At 43.7% G+C, this 25,425-nt stretch overlaps 2 protein-coding genes across 2 annotated transcripts in view; both read left to right on the top strand.

Annotated features, from left to right (window-relative positions):
* LOC147712231 (scavenger receptor cysteine-rich domain-containing protein DMBT1-like) overlaps positions 1-24,198 on the top strand; it is a 66,107-nt gene extending 41,909 nt beyond the window's left edge. Inside the window, exons 6-7 of the mRNA XM_086919272.1 lie at positions 12,516-12,730; positions 24,068-24,198. Of these exons, the coding sequence (XP_086775398.1) occupies positions 12,516-12,730; positions 24,068-24,198 (346 nt within the window). The remainder of the gene's footprint in view (positions 1-12,515; positions 12,731-24,067) is intronic.
* The window catches only part of LOC147712229 (scavenger receptor cysteine-rich domain-containing protein DMBT1-like), a 1,653,398-nt gene that overhangs the window by 184,610 nt on the left and 1,443,363 nt on the right, over positions 1-25,425 (top strand). The gene's annotated exons all lie outside the window — the stretch shown is intronic.

A 25,425-nucleotide genomic window follows, 5' to 3' on the forward strand; every position in this document is an offset into this window, starting at 1 on the left:
ACTTACCTGTCTCTCATTTGGATACTGTAGACATAGCCTAAAATCAGATGTTATTTATCAGTACTCCTTCCCTAAAACAAATCCCAATTGGTATTTCTGCTTAATGTTAGTCCCTAGTAAATGATACCCTGGGTACCAAGGGCAGGGGAGGGTCCCTTGGGACCCCCTCACTGGGAGAATGCCACTGGCCTTTCAGCCTGCATGCCACTGTAAGGGAGAAAATGGCAAAGTCGACATGGAACCCTGTATGGGTGCCATGCCAGCTAGCACTGCCTGACAGCATAGATAAGTCACCCTTCTAGCAGGCCTCACAGCCCTAAGGCAGGGTGCACTACACTACATGTGAGGGCATATCTGCATGAGTAGATAGATCCCTACAATATTGGACACCATTTACTGATATGGTAAGTGCAAGTGCAGCCATAGAGAGTACATGGGCTGGGAAATCAACAACTCGATTTCCACAGCACCATGATGGCGTCACTGAATACAGGAGTGTTTGGTACCAAACTACTCCTTGCAATAAATCCACACTGATGCCAGTGTGGGATTTAGTGTACAATGTACCCAAAGGACACCCCAGAGGTACCCCTTAATCTCTTCAATCTCTTGTGTGGTCTCTGACAGGTTGTAGGTAGCCAGCCACCATCAGAAATGTTTCTGGACCCTTGGGGAGAGAGTTGCTGCTCTCTGGGACCAGAAACAATGCACATCCTAGGCAGAGGTGTCATGCCTCATCCCCCAGGATGGGCCAGTGCTCAAAGGACTTCTGCCTTTGTAATGCGACCCCCAGCCTCTGCTGCTAGCAGCAGATGGCAGCCCCTGGTTTACACCCCCAATTGAGGTGGAAAAACCAGTGGAAACATTAAAAAAGATAGGAAGTGTGCCGACGTCTGCCAACTCCACCCCTAAGGTGGGGGAAGCGAGGTGAAACACAACTTTCAGTCGCCGCCATCTTGAAGGTGGGGAACGCCTCAAATTGGGGTTAGGTCTGTGATGCCTCCCACAGATTGGTAGCATAATAGAGGGTGTAGTCACCCCAGGTGAGGTGCTCATTGGCCCGATCTGCTTCTCCCATAAAATGCCTCCTAAATTTAGTATTTGGTGGGTCCCCATGACCTGGTCCTCCGATTCGACAGACCAAAGAAAGAGATAGAAGACAACCATTGCCGAACCAAGAACTGAACTGCTGCAGACAAGCACTTTGCCACTTGCAACCAATTTGACCACTGGACCTGCTGTTCTTCCAGAAACTCTGCAAGGCCTCCAGGAAACCCAGGAGACCTTTCAACCTTCACTAATGTGCCAAGAACCTCCCTTCCGACGAGCGGCTCTTGTCTCTGGCGCCCGCTGGCACCAGATCCACAGTGGTGACCCGACCCTTGTGTTGACATGAATCACTTCTACCAAAGAACTTGAAAACCGCAGTGGTGAGGACTGACCCTTGTGTAGACGTGACTCACTGCTACCAAAGAACTCAACAACTGCAGTGATGGAAGACTGGCTTTTGTGCCGACACAACTCTACTCAGTTAGAAGAACACCACGCAGGAGGACAGCCTCCACGACCTTGAGGGATCCTCTTTGCCCCCCGACCTGAGCTGTGCCCAGCTCTGAGCATGAGAGCCTGTACCCTCCTGCAAGTGGCTCTGTCAGCCTCCTCCTGCCCCTCTTCTTCTGCCTGCCTGATTGCGACCTCTCAGTGATGGTCCAACAACAGCAGAACATCTCCATCCAATCAACAGCAGCCAGCCCTCTACGACCGCGATGGTAACTGTATTGGCGGTCTGCTGAAAATCAATCTGCGTCATTGCTCTCTGCGGACCACAATGGTAAATCTCTTTGCTGACATCAACTGCCTCAGGGCAGATACTGAGTCCCACACCTCTTGGGTGCCCCCAGTACCTCACGACCAACATTGCCCACAGTGTTGGCTTGAGCCCCCCAAAGACTGGACTGGAACTTTAAGTGGTGTATGCACCTGTTATACCACACAATTGTTTTACTCCACAGGGTAGTATTGAATTGCTCTGAAATGTGAACTGTCACACTTCTGAAACCTGAAAAGTATTTTTAATTTAAAAAGACATCTTATTACGAAGACCTGGATCTTAAAATAAAGTACAAATTATAGCTTTATAAAAATTGGTCTGGATCTCCTTCTTGAGTCGTGTGTCCATTATTGATCATGTATGTGCAATAAATGTCTTACACTCCTCTGCTTTACTCCTAAGAGAGTAGTCTTTCCTTGATCTTCTCGGGTGAAATTGAGTAGGCGGTTGGCAGTCTAGTTGTTATTTCGCCAACACGCCACTAATATAAATTCCGGCTCCTGGGCAGGCGCGCCATCGGCGCGCCAAATGCAAGCCCGTCTTTGCCCGTCCGCGCCAGAACGCCGCCAGCTGCCTGGGAATGCTGCCACCCCCACTGCAGGATCAGGGAGAACAGAGTGACCTATACGCCGGAGACTCTTTTGGCTCATAATTCCCATTCATACTGCCCTAGGGATATAGAGCGATGGATGGGTGAGGGTAAGAGGTCTGAGATTGAGGGATGCATTAACTGTCAGTGGCTTCCGATTAAACAGCTAGCTCCCTTCCCTAACATTCATTCTGGGAGACAGGAAATTTACCGGAAGGGCCGGGGGGGAGTAACGGGACCGGGCAGGACAGACCTAGACCTTGCATCCGGGGACCATACCTGAAAGCCAGGTCTATCCCCAAACATGCAATTGAGATCTGGGACCTACTAGAAGACCGGAAGCCCGATATGTGTTTTTTACAGAAACATGGCTTGATCATGATGTTACACCCGTCTTAGCAGTTGCCTTTCCGGATGACTATGCAGTCAGTAGTCAAAAAACTCGGGGGGGAGGGTCTGCAGGGACAGTTTATTGACCCCAAAATGCTACTGTTCCTAGGAACAGTTACAACAGTTGAGTGGTCCCATTGTTGTCTTTCTTTTCATACACTAGCAGTTCATGTTTGTTGTTCTTCTTTTGAGGCATTCTTTAGGGTTAAACTCAGTTCTTTTTGACTCCATGCTACCCTTTTGTTGTAACTATGCAGTCAGTAGACTGGAAAGGAAGGGGAAACGAGGAGGAGGATTAGCCATTGCTACACGGCTCCCCTACTACATTAGGGTGATTGAGAGAATCTCTTTGGCTAATATGGACCTCCTTATCTTCCGACTAGAGTCCAATCTAGTTATTGAATGGACAGGAGCACTGGTATATCATCCGGCAGGGACCAGTAACAAGGAGTTTGGCTCTATACTACTAGAGAGTTTGGCACCCCATATTATTAATACTAAAAAGTTCAATTTGTTAGGGGACTTTAATCATCATTTAGAGATGTCTTTTAATTCGGACTCAGCGAGTCTGATCGCCATAATGGAATCTCTTGGGCTATCTTTGAGAACTATTGGGTCTACGCATAGGGCAGAACACACATTAGATGCCGTTTTTTCCAATATAACAGATCTGGCCACTGAGCCTCCACAGGTTCTTGGTTGGACGGACCACATGGAACTTAGTTTTTCAGTGATGTCCGCCCATTCAGTACATAAGGGACAAGGTCAGTGGAGCCATCGGAGACCTTGGTCGAGGGTAACCGCCTCCGTTTTGGATAGGAATATGTGGCTCCCCTGCTTAATTTAGAAGTGGACCCCAATGTAGCCTGGGAAAAATTAAAGGGAGCAATTCAGGTAGCGTTAGACATTATAGCTCCCCTGAAAAGAGTTAGTACCCAGAAGAGGCCAGCTCCGGCCCCCTGGTATTCGGGTACTCTCAGAAAGGAAAAAACTAAGAGTAGAGTCCGGGAGAGGAGATGGAGAAAGTCAAAGAGGGAGCAAGACCAAATGCTATACCGAAAATCACACAGTGACTATTTAAATAGCTGCAAGGCAGCAAGAAGGATACACCTGGTTGTACGTATCATTGAGGCCAAAATTTCATCCAGTGAAATGTATGGGAAATTGAAAGAATTTACTAATCCTAAGGTGAATAATGTGGTACCTCCCCCCACACAAGAACTATGTGAGGACTTATCCAGGCACTTTACTAAGAAGATTGACCTGATTTACCAGTCCTTTGAGACAACTATGGTGGAACAAGGAGAGGAAAACGCTCCTAAAGAAACCCTGTTGGAAGAGGGCCCCCATAGGTTGGACTCTTTCGCCACTATCACTAGTACGCACGTTGGAGCCCTACTAAGTCGGGTAAAGTCGGGCTCACCATCTGACCCGGTACCCCCAGCAGTAATGTCAATTCTCAGCCCGATCCTAGCAGACGCACTTGCGGAAATTTATAACATCTCGCTGGAAACAGCTATATTTCCAAATGAATGGAAAGAAGCGCGGGTCAAACCACTCCTAAAGAAGGCGTGGGCGGATCCTTCTGAGCTCCAGAACAATAGACCAATCTCGCTCCTCCCCTGTTGTGCGAAGGTTCTGGAAAATCTAGTGAATAAACAACTGTCCCAATATCTGGAACAAAACCATCTCCTGGATCCCTCTCAGTCTGGATTTCGTGCATCCCACAGTACAGAGGCTGCATTGCTTGAAGTAACAGATACCATCAGGATGACACTAGACGGAGGGAGTCCAGTAATCCTTGTCCTCCTCGATCAGTCAGCGGCATTTGATACCATTTCCCATCAGCTGCTGCTGGACAGATTGAGCAGAATCGGGGTGAGGCGTAAAGCTCTCAAGTGGATCCAGAGCTTTCTATTGGGTCGCACACAGAGTATCCAGTTAGGGTCATTCGTATCACAGGTAACGGGGATGGATAGGGGCATTCCGCAGGGCTCAGTATTAAACCCTACTCTGTTCAATGCCTATGTAACACCCCTGGCGGATATTATTAGAAGCCATGGGTTCGAGACCATCTCCTAGGCGGACAACAAAATAGAAGGAGGCCCCCACCGGGTAAGGATGTAGGCAGGTTAGCGGAGAAAAAATACCAGAACTAGTCAAAAAAGAAAAACCTGCCAGAGCAATTCAGATGAGGTCCCAAATAGGGATCCAATACTTTATACGGAGCAACCCACCTCTCATTCAGAGCCAAGCATTGCATCATTTAAGCATAAATAGGCTTTTTTTATTTAAAAAAATATAATTTTATTTATTTATTTTCTTTAGTTTTCAAAAGTTCTTATATAGATAATACAAAAATACATGAGTGCATTAATCTTTCAAGGGATCAAATAAAAATACACCAAATCAATGTAGTGCACCCTGTCCCACACAAACCGGGCAAATCACAAAATCAAACTATCACACACTCAATCAAACAAAGTCCCACTGATACAAAGAGCGCCATCAAATGAACACACTGGACTACAGTTCGTTAAACAAAAGAAGGTGGGCGCGGCCTCAAAAACGGGAATAGAGATGGATGATGGGATATACAGTCCTGCCGCCAAGAAGAACAACGCCGACACGCGTTTCGGTGTAAGGCCCGTGAGCCATACCTTTGTCAGGGCGATGAAGTACCTCGGGTGGGGGACAGAGTATCTGAAAATACAAAGTACATGCATGGAAAAGCTGATTGTGTAATTATATAACAAATATTTACATCCAAGTTTCTGAACCATATTTGGCTCTGAATGTGGAGGTTGCTATACACCATTCAGTTTCTTCATTTATAACTTTATAGATTAAGAGATGGCCATTCATAGGTCTAGGAACAACAGTACATCCAAAAGGCCATCTGATGTAATCAATAAGAAGCTGGATCTTCCTTGTTGATTAAGCAAGTAACTTTACTGAATTAAGATGATAGATATTAAGATATAATGTTAACCCCATCAGGAGCAGCTGTCCTGCTGCTCAAAATGTACATTTCTGCGAGGCTCTGATGAGCAGACCTTGTTTAAATTTCAAAATGTGCATTGCTGCGAGGCTCTGATGAGCAGACCTTGTTTAAATTTCAAAATGTACATTGCTGCGAGGCTCTGATGAGCAGACCTTGTTTAAATGACAAAATGAACATTGCTGCGAGGCTCGATTGGCTGCCCCCAATCCACATACAAATGACACAGCAGCTGTCAAAGTGTAAATACTTTACACCGAGGCTCGATTTACTGCCCCCGAACACAACTAACAACACAGTGATGAATCTGGCTAGCCTGGGTTTCAGGGCGACCGATGTACGGGACACTGATGGGGTTAGTTTGCAAGACTGCGTTACACACACTTAAATTAAGATTCATTTACCTCGAGATATCCTGGTTTCGATTTTCTTTACTTTTCATTTACCTTTTCTCGTCAAGCTTGAATTTCTCTGCCTGTTCCTTATCAGTACTCCATAGCTTTTCGTTTTCTTTTATGTTGCACGCGTAGATTCTCCAAAGATGTCGCCAAATGATGTAATCAATAAGAAGCTGGATCTTCCTTGTTGATTAAGCAAGTAACTTTATTGAATTAAAATGATAGATAATAAGAAATAATGTTAACCCCATCAGGAGCAGCTGCCCTGTTGCTCAGCCCTCACCCAACTGACATTCAAAAAACACAAGCATTCCACTCATCCAACATTCTACATCACATGCATTCCAGCAGAGCAGCAGGGAGACTCAAGATACCACACCATCATACATAGACACATCCATTTTCTCTCCTTTCATTCATCCTGCTCATAGAATAATTCACATCTGATTTTGCATTTCTCAACGCTATATCCCAAACATAGGTCGCAGGACCAGACGGCGTCCTTAGATTCACTCAAATAGGTCGAATACTTTTTAGAGAAAGTTCTCAACTCTTGTTTCATCTATCCAGGGCTAGCCAGCCCAGTATAGATCGTAGAGTGGGCATGGACGGCCCAATGGGGAAAGGTTTTATAATATTAGCCAAGCCAGTCTAATGGGGGCTAATCAAGTCCTGACACAGGTCTATTCATCATTGGTAGCCTGAGAAAAGCATATCGGAGTGGGGAGACTTCAGCTCAAGTGGCCTTGACTCAACATGGTCCAAACTATTCTACTTCAAAGACCAGAAAATGTAACGCACACCTACTTACCACTATGTGTTAAATTTCATTCCAGGACCAAGATGGGGTTCTGGGAAATAGGCTTCAAAAGCAGCTTCTATAGCGGGCTGCTTTTCCACTTCGGCTTTCCCGCCTAGAAGTTTTGGGTTTTCAATGTGTATTGATAGGTCCTTTCAAAGATGTTTAACCGATCAAGTTTAGAAAAGAGGGGAGGAGAAAGAAGGGGAGAAAGGGTTGAAGAAGGCGGGAGGGGGAGGGAGGAGGAGGGAGTCAGGAAGAAACGAAAGGGGAGAGAATAAGAAAGGGAGGGGGAGAACAAGGGGATGATTATAACCCATAAGGGGGAGTTACGTGACATCATTGTTCAAATCAATTTCCAAATTCAAAGGGTTCCATCAAAAATAATTAGGCAAAGGCGGGGCCCTGCATGAAAGCTCAATATGATTTTCTCAAGGGGATTTTAGAGCGCACTCAGTGCACCAGGTTGTCCCTGCACAGGACAGACTAGCCGGCCCAAAGGTGTACACGGGACCCCCCAGGCGTTCTACACTGCAACAAATTAGGCGACAACCTACCTAATATTCTTGTTAACACAGTCTGCTCAGGTAGAACTCTTCAGGTAGGAACCTCCTCCTATCTTGATAACCTATAATACATAAAACATTTAGAGTAAAGTTTTAGCTGCGAAGATCTAGGTCCTCAACGGGCTACTATTCGCCTAACTGCACCCTAGTTAAAATTAATAGTCTAGTGCAGAGCTTACGCTCAGCTCAAAAAACTAACAGGTATCTGTCATAAAGATAAAGCATAGACAGCTGATGGGTATCTGTCATGACGATAGAACATATACTGCCAGCGTACCTGTAGGGCCTTTAGGGGCTAGGGATCAGTCGCATGGTCTCAGGAAGAATGTCTTAATAGGTGTCCGCAGTAAGCATGGGTGAATTTTGCGGATCTCGCGTTCGCGAATTTTGCGGATTTGTGAACTCGCAATCCGCAAAATCCGCGAATTCCCGCGAATTTGCAGATTTTTTTTTTTTGTGTTCGCCCGTGTTTCTGCCAGTTCGCGAGGGTTTTTACAATTTCGCAATTTGCGAACTTACCTGTCGGGTCGCAAGTTTCGCGAACTTGTTGTTTCTACGTGTCCAGCTTGTTTGGGACACTCTTCTTCATCACTGCCACTCTCTGTCACCACTGCCACTCTCTGACTACTCATGCCACCCTCTGGCCCACCCATGCCACCCTCTGTTTCATCACAGCACCCTCTGGTTGTCCAGTCAGTGTACATTATTGTGGCAACGCAAGCACACCTTCCCTGCCTCAAGTGACCTGAATTAATTTGGGGCTGATTAATGTGTCACAGAATTTTTTTTAGCTGGCACCTGCTTCCTTAGTGCTTCCTGATTAGTGAACTTTTGCACTTGCTAAGTGCTTTCATTGTTGCAAAATTAGTTACAACACCTGCCCTGCCCCAACTGACAATAATGAATTAGGGGCTGATTAATGGATTTGAACTGCCAGCCTGGCTCCTGCTTGTCTCCCTTAGCTGTAATTCAGGACCTTTGTGGCATATGTGTAACTATTCTGAGGTTCAGAGCAGGGTCACATAATAGTTGCAACTGGCAACTGAACTCTGGAGGGGCCCCTCAGCAAGCACTACAGGAAATGGCTACTAATGATGAGCCTGAACTTTTGAACCTGGTAAGTAGTTTCAGTTTTGATTAGATCGTATTTCTGCAATTTGGCACTTATTCGCGGGGCGCGAAGTTGTACTGGGAAGCCGCGAACTCACGCGAACAGTGCGAGCAGTGCGAGCAAAATCCGCTGCTCGCGGATTTGCGGATTTTGCGGGAGATTCGCGAATCTCGCGGATTGCGAATTTACCGAAAATCCGCAAAATCCGCGAGCGAAACGGATTTTCCGCCCATGCCTAGTCCGCAGTTCTCACCAATAGCCAATGTAGGGTCGGGCCCATAATCTGGGAAGGAAGGGTGGGCAGAAATTGTTTAAATAGCCCTAATGGGCTTGTTATATATAACTCCAGATAAGGGATAGATTCAGTCTGAAGGGAATGGAAAAAAGCTGTCAGGAATGAAAAAGCATACGGCTAAAACATACAGAGGATATAGCCTAATGGCAAAAGCCCACAGGGTATCCCAAAGCGTACAGCTGTGCATGGGGAGTAGAAATAGTGGCGTGCGGGCAGTTAGGTCTCATCCCGTGGAATGGCCTCTTCAGCACTTACCGGTAGGAGCGAACAAAGAGCTTCAGGCAAATCGTCACGGCGAAGAAACGGGAGCCGGAATCTTTAAGGTCAAGCCTCACACGAGGTCATCCAAACGCGTCCTTTTAAATCCAACATTTCCAGATTCCGCCTATAGGGAAAGAGCAAGGGGCGGAAGGGAAAGATAGACTCCTAGAGATGGAAATGGGACTAATGTCTGTCTAGTAGAACAGAAACAAATAAAGAGGGGCGACCATTTTAGAAAGGGCTCAAAAAACAAACCCTAAAAGGGGCTTTTAGCAATGATATTTCCAGGTAAAGTAAAAAGGAAACCTACTGGGAGATAGACAAGGAAAGTGGACAGACCTCAAAATAAACAAATTATTTTGGAAAAGGACATGAACGAATTAATGAAAAAATTTAATCAGTCTTATAGGAGCCACTTATAGGAACAGAATATATTTCAGCACAGACTCAATGGGCGGTAAGGAGCGGGAAATAAGTTCCATCTACTCCGGATATGAGTTAATAAAGTGAAGGGCCAAGTGGGGGGAGGGGGTGGGTATTGGGTAAACACCTGAATACTGATCAGATGGACAGAATATAGCCATCAGAAAGCGAGGATCACATGTACCCCGATAATATAGGCAACAAAGAGGGGAGGGGGGGGGTTTAGAGAGGGAACAACAAAGGAATTACTTTTTTTTTTTTCTTTTTTTTTAGGAACGGGGGTAAGTCCCCTTAGTCCATATGCAAAATCATATTATGGCATTGGACCATAGGCATACTTCGTTCAATCCCCTCTTTACCGAGTTAAGAAAAAAAAAAAAAGACCTCTCTTTTTTTGCAAAGGACCGTAGGGTCAACTCCAGGTCGTGCCTGGATCTTCTCCAATATGAACCATTTAAGGTCCTTTTCAGAATGTTTGGCTTCTAGCAGTGGGACACGATGGGGTCCGATGTTTTCCTGTTCCATATGTTGCATTTGTGTTCGCCTATTCTCAGGCGACATTCCCTCCCGGTCTCTCCCACAAATGGCATGAGACAAGGGCACAGGATAGCATATATTACATTGCTGGCGCGGCAATTCATCAGTTTCTGATTTCTTGTCACAGAAACCGTACGTTCACAGGTAGTGATGGTTTCCCCCACTACGGCATGCGGGCAGGCCTGACAATTTCCGCACCGATGGTTCCCAAATATGGGGTTCAGTCTGTCAAGAGCAGTTTGTTGATGGGTCATGGTCTCCGATATTTTGCCTTTAACCAAGAAATGTTTTAGGTTCTTGTTTCTTTTAAAGGCCTATGCGGACGACACGCAGCTAATCGTCCCTATTGAGGACGAAATTATATCAACTCAACGTAAATTTAGAAGCTGCATGTCTAGTATTGCCGTCTGGATGAGGAGTAATTTTTTACAACTTAACTCCTCAAAAACCGAAATATTGGTTTTCAGAAAGGCCGAGACAATCTGGTCCCTTGAGTGGTGGCCACCCGAGTTGGGTGAGCCCCCACCACCCAGGAGATGGGCAAAGAATCTGGGTGTGAGGATTGACGATGAATTATCCATGGAGGAACAGGTGAAGATAGTGTCCGGTACGTGCTTTGGCACAATGAGGATGCTTAAGAAAATCTTTCCCTGGATTCCTCGATCAGCTAGGAAGACCTTAATCCAGTCAGTCTTGGTGAGTCGACTGGACTATGGCAATGCGCTACTGGTGGGTGCCCGTGAGGGCCTACTTACGCGCCTGCAGGTAGTGCTGAACATTGCAGCCCGCCTTGCCTTAAATAAGCCGCCAAGAACCCCATCTGCCCCTCTGCTGAACCAATTGCACTGGCTCCCGGTGAGGAAACGAGCCGTATTTAAGATGCTATGTGTGGCCTTCAAATCACTACAGGGAAAGGGACCTGTATATCTTAGAAATAATTTCAGGTGGTATCAGCCGGCTCGACAGCTAAGATCCAGCAATGCCAATCTTCTACGTACCCAGAAAATACATAGAGTAAGAAGGGGTGACAGTGCGTTTTGCCACCTGGCACCCAGATATTAATAAATTGCCAGCAAATATCAGGTCCTGTAGCGACATTCCTAGTTTTAAGAAACTCTTGAAAACATGGTTGTTTTAGGCGGTCTGGCCCTACGTGTCTTCTCCTCTAGCGCCGAGAGATCTTCCCGGGGATGATTCGCCTGCGCTTAAGAAATGCACAAATAAAATTAAAATTAAAATAAAAAGGCTGCCCGCCCAGCCTACTACTTGTAGAGCACTTTGGGTTTTACATTGAGCCCTGTACACTTTTGGGTCAACCCCTGGACTCGGTGCACGGTATTACTACCTAGTGATAATATCACATACAGAGTCAGCTTCCTACAGTTTATAATATATTGCCAGATACTTTTTAGCGAAGCAGCATAGAAAAACGTATAACATATCTAATAATAGAAATTGTACAGGAAAATACATTTGGCGGTAATCACAAGGTGATAATTTAGAAAGAGGCATATTAAATTGAGATGCTTAGTTTTGATTGAGACGCTTGACTATACCAGTTCAGGGTGACTAAGGCTGAACTACAGTAGGGACACAAGATTTTACCAGACTACCCTTTGATGACTTTAAGGATATCTTACATTATGACATGACTAATTAATGGTGGAAAGCCATTGATTTCCTCACCAGTGTTTTTGGGAGCCAAACTAAGCGTTGTTTAAACTGAACTACAAATGAGGACCACAATAGAAGTCACAGTATTAGTTTGACTGATATGTTTCACGTATTTAACTAAACTGTATTTTATCTAGAAAACAGCATAGCGTAATTACAATTTGTGTTTTTATGTTTGTAGGAATTATCTCCAAATCACCTAATTAAGGGTATACAGCCTGAAGTCAATTAAGCAACAGGACAACTTGTTAGGAATTTGAAACCGGTGTTTTTGATGAATATTCATACATGACAATGAAAAATAAATACTTTAATTGGTAGCACATGGAAAGTTGAATTAATGTGTACACTTTGGGTTGCAGGTCTGTAAGTTTTACTACTGAATGGGCAAATTTGTGGGTCCCAGTGGATTATGATCCTTTTGAGGCTAAGCTTCAAAAAGTTTAATTTAAATTGACACAACACTAACTGGGAGGATGGGCACAACAATTTAAATAATTTTCTTGAAATAGTGCATGGTGTTTAGAATTTCATGATAAATGATGAAACACCTCAATATCAAAGCAGAAGTCCATTATCCAAATGTGTAGTCACTCATTGAATAATCCTTGTTTAAATGCAATGATCTTTCTCTTCACAGCCTGGAAACTTCCCCTAACTGCGTTTACGATTATGTTGCCATGTATGATGGACCTCTCTATGGTTCCCTATTGGGAAAGATCTGCAATGAGTCATTCTACCAGTCCACATCCACGTCCAACAGAATGACCGTTGTGTTCAGAAGTGACTCAAGCATCGTATTTTATGGGTTTCAGGCCAACTATCACACATATAGATGTGATGCTAACAGCACCAGTAAGTTCCCCTTTTTACATTGTCCTCTTGTATCTAACAGCTGTATGCATAACAAGTCAGCTCTCTAGTACTGCAACTGTAGGGAGTTGGGTTTCTGCCATGGTATAGTCCAGCATTAGCTGGATAAGCGTAGGACTTACACTGTTTACGTGGCACTTCAGAGTCCAGCCATTTATCGTCTATCATTTGTGAAATGGACAACACATGCAAATTCTAATTTTATCACCACTAACTGCGTCTCACAGCATAGCGTACAATTGGTAGTAACAACATTTCACATAGGAAGGGGTATTTCGTTGTTCGGTTGATACAGATCTTCACTGTAGTCACTCCATCAGGTAGAATACCAGTATCAGTGGATTGGTTTCCCAGGTTCCCTGATTTTCCGTGATGCAAAAGTAAAAGTGAATATTTACCACCACCTCATTGCGGATGATCTTGCTCTTCATCCTGCTCATGATGCTCCAGAATTTTCTGAAGGGTGGGTAGCTGTGGAACACGTGCAGATCACCCACCCTGTATTCCTTGCAACTTTGAACATGTACAGGACCTCTAGATTAAATTTGGATTATCGAGCTGGGGACCATTACAGCTGCTCATGGTAAAGAATGTGTGTCTTTTAATTGAGCTGTCTGGAAGCCACAATGAAGCAATTTCAAATATATGTGCCATGCCTTTGGATAATATTCTAAACCCAGCTTCCTCTGTTTGCCAATTGACTGTTCCACCCTGTCCACAAAACCACCTTGCTCCACCCTGTCCACAAAACCAGGTAATATCTTCCTTCATCACCCTGTGTCATGTTCTTCCCAGATCCAGCCAAATCACTTCTTTTTTGTAAATCTTTGGCTTGATAGTCAGGTAAAATTCTGTAGGTACTTTAGCTATGAGTAGCAGAACGCTGTCAACTATAAATTCTACCAAGATCAGGTTTCTGTTCTAGGAGAACAAGGAGGTCTGTTTACGTAAGCAGCCATGTGCCCGGCAGATGCTCCAAGGGAATAACAAAGACTATGCGGTGTGCACAATGAATCCCTCAAAGGCGTGAAGGAGTAGCATGGAAGTGCATAGCTCATATTTACATACCCCTACATCTCATCATAAGAGAATAGACATCGGTCTCGCTCTCATTTTTTACACATTGGAGCAGGCTTCATATTTGTAATCAAATCATTGCGTAGGCATGAGCATTGCCTTGAGTAAGTCGTACAGTGACCTCAAACATAGTTTATAACCTGCAGGCCTATTTAAACATTATCTAATCAATATATTTTTACATGTTTAGAAACAATATCTTACACATTCACAAACTAAATTCTCACATTTGTATTATGTCTTCACACAGTTGTCAAAAAGCTGACCATAATTGCTATTATTTTTTCTCATTTATCATAGTGGTGTCCTTAAATAAAGGCCTCAGATATTTTCTCTTTTCTTCTTTTGAGGTTGAGCATGTCAGCATTATTAGCACCAATTCACATGATCCCAATTTAACACATGCACATTAATTGCTGGGCACGATTTCTTGTACTGCATAATTTAAAAAAGAGCTAATCACTCACACTCCCTACTACTGTCCTCGCTCCTTCCTTAACCAGTAACTTTCCTTCCCACCCATCTCTTCCCTCCCAACAGGCCATACTTTCCTACTTACCTTCCTTATTTCTCACTCATCACTCTCCCCCATGCCTTTCTCTCCCTTCACACATAAACAATCTATACCCACTTTGCACCCTACTTCCAACCTGTCCACTCCTTGCGCATCTATTGATTCTTGATGTGCACTTCAGAATACTTCAACCCATTCAACCCCTTTAATTCTCCCACAATCCACACCCAATTCCTACACACCTACACCACTGATATAAAAATGCATAGTGCATTTGCCCCTTTATCTCTAGCTCTTCACATTCCCCAACTACGTACAATCCAATCCATGCCTTTTGACCCTCCCTTTTTCTCTTCCCTCTTTTCACACTGTACACCTAATTCCTTTTGAATGCCTTCATTCACTAATGAACAAAATCTACAGCCTCCCTACATCCGTAACCCTTTTAAAACCCTGGTCCACCACTTAGAGAAGGAATAATGGCCTTCCGTCCAAAACATGCTTCCATTTCCTCACATTCAATATATTTCCTCTCCAACTTTCCTCACTGCCACTAACTGTCAATCTCTCCATTTCTTACCCTTCCTAATGCCTGAGCTGCCTCCATATCAGCACTTGATCAATGAACAAAATTACTTAAACAACAACTTTATCTTTGGTTCAAATCCAGACCTTTACTATTCTTCACTGAAATCTGGTCATGAGATGACAACTCCCTGGTTCTTCACAACATAATTCCCTGAACATGGACTCCTCACCCTAAGCCACGCCGGGAAGCCTGGAGAAGGTCTAGCAATTCTCCTTAAAGACTCAAGCTTTCGAGAAGTCATGAGAGCCAAGTTTGAATCATTACTCATCTGCTGCTTAACCTTTCTTTGTTCATTCCTGCTGATACATAGTCATGCAGTGAGCAACAAAGTGTTTGCAGGCAGCTTTTCAGACATCATCTCTGACATATTTGTAAACCACGATAACCACTGCATCCTTGGACACCTGAACATCTGGTAGGATAGACTGGACCTTCCCAACTAAGACTACTCATAACAAACCTACATGTCTTTGGAAATATGCATTCAGCTGGGCATACACTTTGCTGCAATATTCCTTCCCCTCGACTGATGGCAGAATCAGGATGTCGCCCCATCATCCCAAACAGTCATCAATGTTTCCAACCAAAAACAGTGGAACAGCCATAACTTCACTGCACTTGATTTCAGCCCTTTCCACCTAACCACCAAACCAAATTAGGTTCCGCTCTACAACATGCTCTCTGAAGGTGTCAGCAGAATCAATTCATCCATGTAACTCATCCATTAACCTCAGACCTCATTTCTCACAAGTAAATTAAACCAGGATTGATGGCAATGTAAAAGAAAATTGACCCCCCTTTAATCTAGTGAAATGTTACACACAAGTGGGTTGCATCATGCCAAGAATATCCACATTATGTAAAGACGTACCACTAATAAGCATTTTAAGATGTATTCTCATTAATTCTAAAGGCATTTTCAGATTTGCCCATGACTCAGGGATCTATAGTACATGTTTAAAGATGCCCCATCTCTCAATAGTCCAAATTTAAAGAGTTACACCCCAACTCAGTAAGATTAACTTCAAGCATTGATATGAACTCAGAAATCTTGAGTGCTGGTCAAGCTCGGCACCATCAGTTAAACGTTTTGGATGCATGGGCACACATATGTCGCCTCACAGAAATCCTTAGCACATGTTCATATTTGCACCATCCCTAGCACATATCGGCACTTTCTTCTTCTCTTACTAATAATCTATGCATGTCGATTCTTGCACCAACGTTCCAAAATATTGACTGGGCATTACATTTGCAAAATTACCTGTAAAAGTTGACTGCATGCCTTGATGTATACCCACTAATGTTTATATTTGCCCTGTCACTACGTAATCCGTCATGTATGTTCACATTTGCACCACCACTCTGTAATCAGTAATGCGTGCGTTAATTGCAGAATCACTTAATACCACTAAATAAACCTCTTTCTTCTGACGGTGTGTCACACTGAGGAAGTGTACTGTGCATGTCAGACCAGGAAGATGAGGGAAGTCCTCCTTGGGTTAGCCAACAATGCGTCAACTAGATATCCCATCAGCTTTGATCCCAGGGCCTTGTGGGCTCCTGAGGTAAGGACTCCATGTCATGACTGACAATATTGAAAAGCTGTAATGTGTGCTTATCCAAAAATGTGATAACACTTGCAACCAGTGGCAATGACGGGGGACAAATTATTTCCTCTTCTTTCTTTGTACTATTATTCATTGATCTTATAGTATATGACAGACAGCTTAAGCTGACAGTATCAGGCTCACAACGTCTATTACCAAAGATGCATGGATTAGTTACTGTACTTAGTGTGCTAAAACATTTAGCAAACATATGTAAGTCCTGAAAATAACCACACTTGCCCACTGATAACTGGACTTAGAGAAGGGCCAAATAAATATATTTTTTGTAAATGTCTGGAGCCCCTTCGGAGTGGGTGATCTGTCCTAACATGGGTCCGTTGTTTTATGGCAGTGCCTTTTTTATTTTTGCTGACTAAGCAACACACCTTTTTCATACTATGTACCCGACTGTAAACACTTCACATGACCAATACATCATGTGACTGCCTGGGTGTGCTTCTCCTTCTGGGCTCTACAGTGACTCATGGGCCTAAAGCTGGCCACCTAAGGAACAACAAGGGACATGGGGCAGACTTGAGAGAGAACAGCGCAAATCAGGGATAACGGGCAAAATGAGTCGAAAGTGGGCATGCTGAATAGAAGGTGAAGAGTCTTAGGGTATAGAATGAGCAGACGGGAGGAAAGAAGCCTGCAAGGCTGAGGATTCGCCGAGTAGACCCGGGAGAGAACAGGAAGACTGTAATTAAATATGGCAGGTTTAGGGGAAGCAAGATGGCTGAGAGGAAACTGACAGACTGAGCAGAATGGGCATCAAAGGGAAAAGAGAGCAGACTTAGAGGTAAGGGAGAAGAGTCTGAGGAGAAAGCACAGACTTGTGAAAAGAGACAGTAGGAAACATGGGCTAGACTCTCCGGACAGGAAAAAACGAATAGGAGTGGAGAATAGGAAAATAAGCGGAAATCTTGTGGACTAGTGAGGAAGCAGGCAGCTTTCTGTTAAAGTGGCTGGAGTAAGTGAGATTTTGAACGCTGGAGGTAAGCGGACAGGCTGAAAGGAAATTGAGCATACTCAGGGTGGTGAATTTGAAGACTGGGGGAAATGGACAGGCTGAGGAGAAAGCAGATACACTATGTGGGAAAAGGTAGTGGAAAGTGGACAGATAGGGGTTAAACATGCAGTCTAAGAGAAAAGAGCATGGAATTGGGGAGGATGTGCAGACTAGAAGAACACATGCACAGTACACACACAAAAATGGGAGTTTAAAAGGGAAAATAGGGCATAGGGGTGCCATCCTCTCAAAATCAATTACAGCAACAAAAGCACCATATGCTACTCACACCAATACTCTTTTAGACAATCATTCAAGGTAAAAGCCGTATACAGTAGTGGCTGGTGTCATTGAAAAGTAGCAGGGTGGGGGGAGGTGGGGACCCAGGATGACGGACAACCACACAAAATAAAAAATAAAAAAACTACCTGTCTTACTGTGCATTTTATGTACAAATACTATACACATTGCTTCTGATATAAGCCTTTATGCTCGTGCCAAGCTACCAAGGGGGTGAGCAGAGGCTGTGTAACCCCCTTTCCCTGACTAGAATAAGGGCCCCAACTAGCTCAGGGTGCAAAACACTGCCAACTTGAGACTGAGACCCCTATTTCTAACACTGTGCCATTCAAGTACCCACATCAGTACAATTTCTCCTATATCTGAAAAATTGAGACGATTATCCCTAAGTGCTTGCGGATGGAAAGATATATGGTGTAAGAGAGAATTTCTGTTAATAGATTTTTTATGTAGTGCAGTAGTAAGTCTGGACTCAATAACTGTTATATTTATGTCCAAATATTCTACAGAATATCTGCTAACAAAGCAAGTGAAATGGAGACAAGACTTTAGGCCATTCAATCAATATGAAAAATAATTCAGTTTTTCCTCAGGGGCAGACCAGATACACAGAACATCGTCAATATTGTGCATCCATACAACTAAATTGGAATGGCACACGTTGTTTCATGAAAGACAAAACTTTCCTTGAACATCCCAACATAAATACAGCCAAAACAGGATGCACAAGTTGCTGCGACTCAAGTCCCAGAGACTTTAAACAGAACTTGGTTCTTAAAGGCAATACAATGTTTTGTTAATTCCAACTCAATGCACTTTAAAACAAATGAGGGGGCAGTGTCATAGAACCACTCCTGTGCCTCTAGAGCCTTCAAGGCTACCATCAGAGTTGCATCTTGAGGAATAATGTATACGATTTAATATCTAGAGTCACAAAACATTGTGTTGAGGGGTCATAGTTAACATCCTGCAACAAATTTAAAACATCCATGGTATCTCACCAATAAGCAGGTTGGTGTATCATACTCTCAAAAAGGAAAACATCTGCAAATTGTAAGAGAGGGTCCAGCAGTGTTTGAACACCTGACACTATGGGTTTTCCCAGAAGGGGGACGCAGGAGTTTGTGAATCTTAGGTAAAACATCAAACGCTGGCACACGAGGTGCAGAACTGAACCAAATTTCAGCTTCCTTACTAGAAATTCATAGATTAACCCTTGTCTCATCCACCAATGCCTTAAAGGAGGCCTTCAGCTCCGGCGTGGGATCCCATATTAGTTCCACATAATTCTTTCTTACACTCAACTATTAGCTAACCTCTGAATCATAATCAGTTGTATTCAAATGCACAATCTGTACCCCATTATTGGGGGATTTGATCACCATTTCAGGATTGTCGGGATTTTCTTGTAGACATTTAATAGCCAACCATTTAGAAATTGATGTGTTCTGAAACTGTCATGAAGGAGATGATTGTTTCAATGCAGAACTCTGTTCCAGTACTCGCCATTCAGAAATCTTTACTTCTGGATCCATCGCTGATGATGAGGGACAATATACAGAAGGTCTATGGCGATTTGTAGAAAACACTGATGGCTGATCCCTTGGTTTATCAATTAAAAAAGTATGCAGACTAAACATATGCACATTCCCCTGAAACTCAATTCTGAATTTAAAGGGGTAATTTTGCGCGTTGGGACCAAACCCAATGCCTTTGTTTGGAACTCTTTTTCCCATTTCAGTCTCAGCATGAAACTCACAGAGAAACTGTACTATGTTAGGGTCCACACCAAGTCCTAAAAGGATCTTCCATAGCTTATTGCGGTTAACGCGATCAAACGCTGCCATAAGATCCATAAAGTCAATGTAAATTGTTTCTGAGCGTGCAAATGTATATTTATTTATCACCACATAGAGGTTTATAAACTGGTCTATAGTTGATTTGCCTGGCTGGAACCCAGATTTAGAGTCAGTGATTTTATTATTATCTTCAGCCCAGCTTCTCAATCTATCTAAAAACACCAGCCCCACTACCTCAGCAACTGAATTTAAATGGGATATGGGCCTGTAGCACTGTAGATTATCTTTGTCCACTTTTTAAAAGAAAGGGACTATGACTGATGATTACCAGGGGGGTAGCGGGCCTGCCTGCACTGCTGCATTCAAGACCAAGGCCAATAGTGAACTCCAAGAATCTGGATAGCTGAGGTATAAGTTAGGTGGGATACCATCTTTTTGTCGAGTAAGGTCATTTATGTTCTCAGTTATCCAATGTGAAAATAAAGCTAGATTTCATCGACACCACAGCCCCCCTCTCAGTCAGGGCAGACAGAGCTAGAGGCCAGATGTTTCAAGACTTTTTGCATTCCTAAACACACCGAATCGCAGAATCAGCCAGTTTGCAGACACATAAAGGCCTTTTGTAATGGATGTAACTTTTTGCACTCACAATATAGGTAATTGCAATATTTTGCGAATACCTAAATGCAATGTATGTAGCATTCACTAAATGCAACTTTGCATTTAGGACTTGCAAATTACCATCAACTTCAAATTGATGGTAATTTTCAAATCCTTTGAAAAAAGCTCAAAAGTGCATTTTTCAATGTGCCATTTGGTTCACACATACCCCTAGGTCATGTGTGTGCGCCATATGTGCACGCTTACCTTTTTTAGGGGTGCATCAGGGGGGCCTTAGGCCCCTGGCACATTCAGATTTGCATTCACAAATTGTGATTACCAATTTGGTAGTTGCAAATTGCGAATGCATTCCCATTCATTCCAATGGGCGTATTGGCCCATAGGAATGAATGGAAATGCATTCCCTAATAGTGAATCGCAATTTTTGATTCAATATTAGGGAATGTTAAGGAATCAGAAGATTTTTGCAATTCCTACATACATTGCATTTTGCGATTACAAAATAGAGAATCATAAAATTTGCTATTTTAGAATCGCAAAAGCATTGCTTGATACATCTGGCACCAGATGATTATAAATTCACTGAAAATGGGTCACCCAATCCTTAGCGGTAACGTGGTGGCACAGCGTAGGCACATTCTTATGGGCAAAACGGCTGATTTACTAAGTGGCAAAACGTTGATTCATTTCTTACTGGACTCGCTTGGACCAGTTCATCTCAAGCCATATCCCTAAGTCCCTTTACTTCTCTTCAGTTCCTCCTTATAAGTTCGTCTACAAATCGCTACCTGAACTGCATCTTTAGGAATTGTTTTCACTGCATCTTTGAATGTGTGCAGGGCCTTAGAATAGCCAGTATCGAACCAATTGGGAATGGACATGTTTGTGTTTGTATATGGTACATGGAATAGCTCATCAACCTTTTGAGCTGTACGAGCAAAAGCCGGTTGCAGCTTTGGATCTGGAGTGGATGTGTTGAGACATGTTGATACTAAATTAGCACAGCTGTGAAATGAGGAGTAAAGAAAATTCTCGGTATCCACCGTGACCAATCTTAATCATCTACCGTGCAAGTGTGTCTGGGTACAACAAGGGCTCTATGGCGGCCCCTAGATTGCAAACTCGGTACCCCTAATGCTAAAATGAAAGGATTATGGTCACTTGGTGAGAAATACTTAATTTAGTGATAAGTATAAAGTATAATGGTGCAGACATAAAAATATAATCAATTACACTGAACCAGATAGTGTGATTTTAATGGCTTCTAAAGTAGGGACCCCCAGTATGTACTGCAGTAACACATCCCTTAATCTCCAATGATGTAAAAATAATAACGCCACCTTTAGCTCTACCAGAGGAGGATTGAATTGCAGGCCTATCAAAGGTTTTATAGTCCTCCAAAAAGAAAATATTCATATTCGTCCATGTTTCTTGGAGGCAAATCAGGTGAAACCCTTGATGTAACTCAACCAATTCTCGTCCGTAAATTTGGAGGCAAGCCCATCAATATTCCAACTACTCAAATGTAGGTCATCACTACAGGCAACAATAGATTCTCCCTGAGAGCTTGCACTATGACTCTCAGAACTGGGGAGGACATTGTCTGGTGCAATTACCACCTCTAGGGATTCATATCTTATTGAATTAGGGGAGACCAAAGTAGAGACAGGAACCACAGCAGAGCCTACATGTCAGTTGCAGGAATCCAATATGCTGGGGGGGCAGACCTATTATTGATCACAGCTAGATGGAGGGGAGCAAACTTATGGGACAAGCATCTCTTTAAAGGAACAACCTAAGTCCATGGTGCAGAGCAGACTGCTTCTGGTTTATAAAAAAAAATCCAAGGGGGAGTACTTGAATAGTAAAGGGTGGTCACGGACTGGAGGTCGGTGGCTCTCATACAACGCGGCCAAGTCCTGGAACCAGCTTTCAGACTACATTCGTCTTGAATCTGACTGTCTTAGGTTCAGGAGGCAGTTGAAGACTTTTCTCTTTCCGTGATCAGTGGTCAATGATAAGGTGTCCCAGGAAGCGCTGGGTAGCCATGCAGTATATAAGTGCGTATTCATTAATTCACCTGCGCCGCTACTGTGGTCTGTTAAAATTAATGAGTACAATCACCCTTATTTGCTTTGTTCCTCTGACCAGTCAGCTAACCAGCCTGACCATATTTATAAGATCATAAATTGATTGCCGTAGATTCGGATGCAAGCACAACCAATGCTTGGGAGAAAGCAGGCACACTGAGAGCAAAACTGATAAACTTAGGGGAGATTAGAAGTGTTGGGGAAAGTGTGCAGATTGAGGGCAAAGTACAGAAGCTCAGGGAGAGTAGGCAGACTATGGTGAATACGATCAGACTTTCAGTAAGATGGGCAGATTGAAAGAAGCAGCTGGAATGGGTGATAATAGGCAGACTGAGGTGGGAAAGTGGGTAGGCAGAGAGAAGAGTCAGCACTGTTGGACTCTGGCAATGAAGGTAGATTGAGGGAAAAGTGAACAGAATGGAGAGATTTGGGGAAAAGAATAGGCTCAAGCAGAGAACAGGTAGACTGAAGGAAACAGGTAGAATTTGTGAATAGCGGGCAGAATTGGGGAGCAATACGAGTAGCCTGAGGTAAAGCAGGAAGAATAATGGGAAAAACAGGCAGACTGGGGGAAGTTAGAAAGGCTGAGAGGAAAGCAAGCAGATGTAAAGGAGGATGGGAAGACTGGTGGGAACAGGTAGACTTAGAAGAAAGTGCACAGAGCTGAGGGGAGAATGGAGAAAAGGCTGAGTGGCATTAAAGAGGACATATTGAGGGGAAAGTGGGCAGAGTGGAAAGACTTATAAACAGCAGGTCTGGGAGCACACCACTCACCTATCAGGCAAGGTTCGCCCCTGGCATTCTGGGTAATGCAGTCTCTGGTAGTTCGCCTTGTAGAAATGTTGTTGAGTGTTTCGCCAAAGTTGGCGCAGATGGTGCTGATCTCTAGACACCGGTGTTTCTGGTTCATTAACCTTCGTCAGTAGAGATTAACACAGTGGAAAGACTTGTTGGAGTACATGCAAACTCGGAGTAAGCATACAGGCTAAGGTAAATCAGGCACTTTTGAGGGAGAACAAGTGGAAAGGGGTAGCGCACACATCTGAGGAGAAGTCGACAGGCCAAGAGGAAAGCGAGGACATTCATGGGGAGATTGGGCTGATTAGAGGGAACAAGAACAGATTCAAGTGAGAACGGGCAAACTGGGGTGAAGAGAGATGGTTAAGGGGAAAGCATACGGTATTGGGAGAGAACGGTTAGACTGGGAAAAATGCACAGATTTAAGAGGAGAATGGAAAAAGGGCAGACTGGGATTAAGGGGAACATATTGAAGGGAAAGCAAGCAGGATGAGAGGACAGTGGGCATTCTTGCAGACTTGCAGAAGAACGAGCGAAAGAAGAACACACAGGAGGGCATATGAGAGTGCTTTGAGAATCTCAGACAACTGGCACTAGGGTTTTAGGGAGGCAGACTGACACTCTTGAGGTGCTTCAAATGGCTGGCAGATGAGGGCTGAGGATCGGCCAGGGGCTTTAAGGGCTACAGAAGGGTGAAATGGGGTCTGAGAACTTGAATGTGTCTATTGGCTCTACTGCTGGTTTAATAAAGTGACTTTTAGTACATTATTGTTCAGCATTTCATTTGAAAGCACATCAAGTAACATTCTCAATGAAAGTGTTGTGTGTGGAATAATGTCTATGATCAGCAAAAGCTTGAGAACTGCTATCTTGTATCTGCTTTGTCGAATGAGATATTCCTCAATTTTTCAGCTCTGAATGAGCATGCAACCGACTCAGTTTTAGACAGCAGCTCCCTGCCTAGTGGGAGCTGTGCTTGTGGACTCAGTGAGATGTACACTGAAAAGAGGGGAAGATCTGTTATGGGCTTCTTTGACGACTGAGGGACTATGGGAGGTAAAAGTGTGGGACTGAGGGTATTAAAGCTGAAAATATAAACATAGGGAAAAAGAGGTTGCTGTATCATCCTCCCGACTCCATCATCTCTCCGAATACATGACATGGAGATACTCTGTCAAAAATGTTGATGTTGAAAATTGTCATACCTCATCAATGTCAAACATGTTAATTTGTACTACATAAAATGAGAATCGTATTGCAAAGTCACTCACTCCTTGTTCAGGTGCTGTCCCAAAGTCATGTAACAAATGCAAACAGCAGTCAATGGTGTTAAATTGATAGTAGAGATTTGATTTTTCAAAACTATTGATGATACAGGTACTGCCCAAATTGAAGTGATGTAAACGTATCCCTTTGATTGTGCATGTGTTGCTCGAACAGGGAAAAAAAAGTAAGTAGGTGATAGGGTTGGTGAAAAAGCAGAGTAACCAATAACACAATGCAGCTAATGCTGCTTTGGGGGCCATCTGTCTTGTGATTTAGACTTAGTCACTCCCCTGCTGCATTAGTAACTCTTTACTGTGGTTCTCCTTGTTGCCCTTTTTAACATTTTAAAGTTGAAAATGTGTTTCTAAAATAAGGTTTAGTAGCACACTTTTTAATAGCACCCCTGCCTCCCAGTCAGCTTGTGAACAAACTCATGTTCCACACAGGGACTCTGTACGGCTTGGATAAGATTTTAACCACATCGCTGCTGTGGTTATTTTTACCCTGTGCTGGAAACTGCAATTTGGCTTTATTCATGACGAGCTCAGCTCGTCATCAGCACAGCTTAACTGTGCCTCATGACGAGCTGAGCTCGTCATGAGCATGGAAGGGGTTAAAAGGCTGTGAGATTGGCATAGAGAGGTCCTAGCATATCTCTAGCTAGAGTTCATGCCTGGTTGACTTCATTTCAAAGTGGGGAGTAGGAGTGTGAGAAGCTGGATAAAGAGAATGAAGAGCTCAAGTGTTGGACCTTGGGGAAGAGTAGAAACCAGGAAGAGGAAGACCAGACAGAGGTGGAATACCAGGCAGACTATGAAGGGGACCAGAAGGACAAGGTTGGACTGGAGGGACACAAAGACCCAAGGCAAAGGACAGGATAGCCATGACACAACCAGGAGGACACAGACAACCAAGATCAGGTGGATCGGCATTAGAAGAAGGATAAGAAGGAAGGTCAGGAAGGAGGGTGACACCTAGAAGAAGCTTTACAATGGGAGGATAAG

The sequence above is a fragment of the Lissotriton vulgaris genome, chromosome 5, assembly GCF_964263255.1.
Source record: "Lissotriton vulgaris chromosome 5, aLisVul1.2, whole genome shotgun sequence".
Classification (NCBI taxonomy): domain Eukaryota; kingdom Metazoa; phylum Chordata; class Amphibia; order Caudata; family Salamandridae; genus Lissotriton; species Lissotriton vulgaris.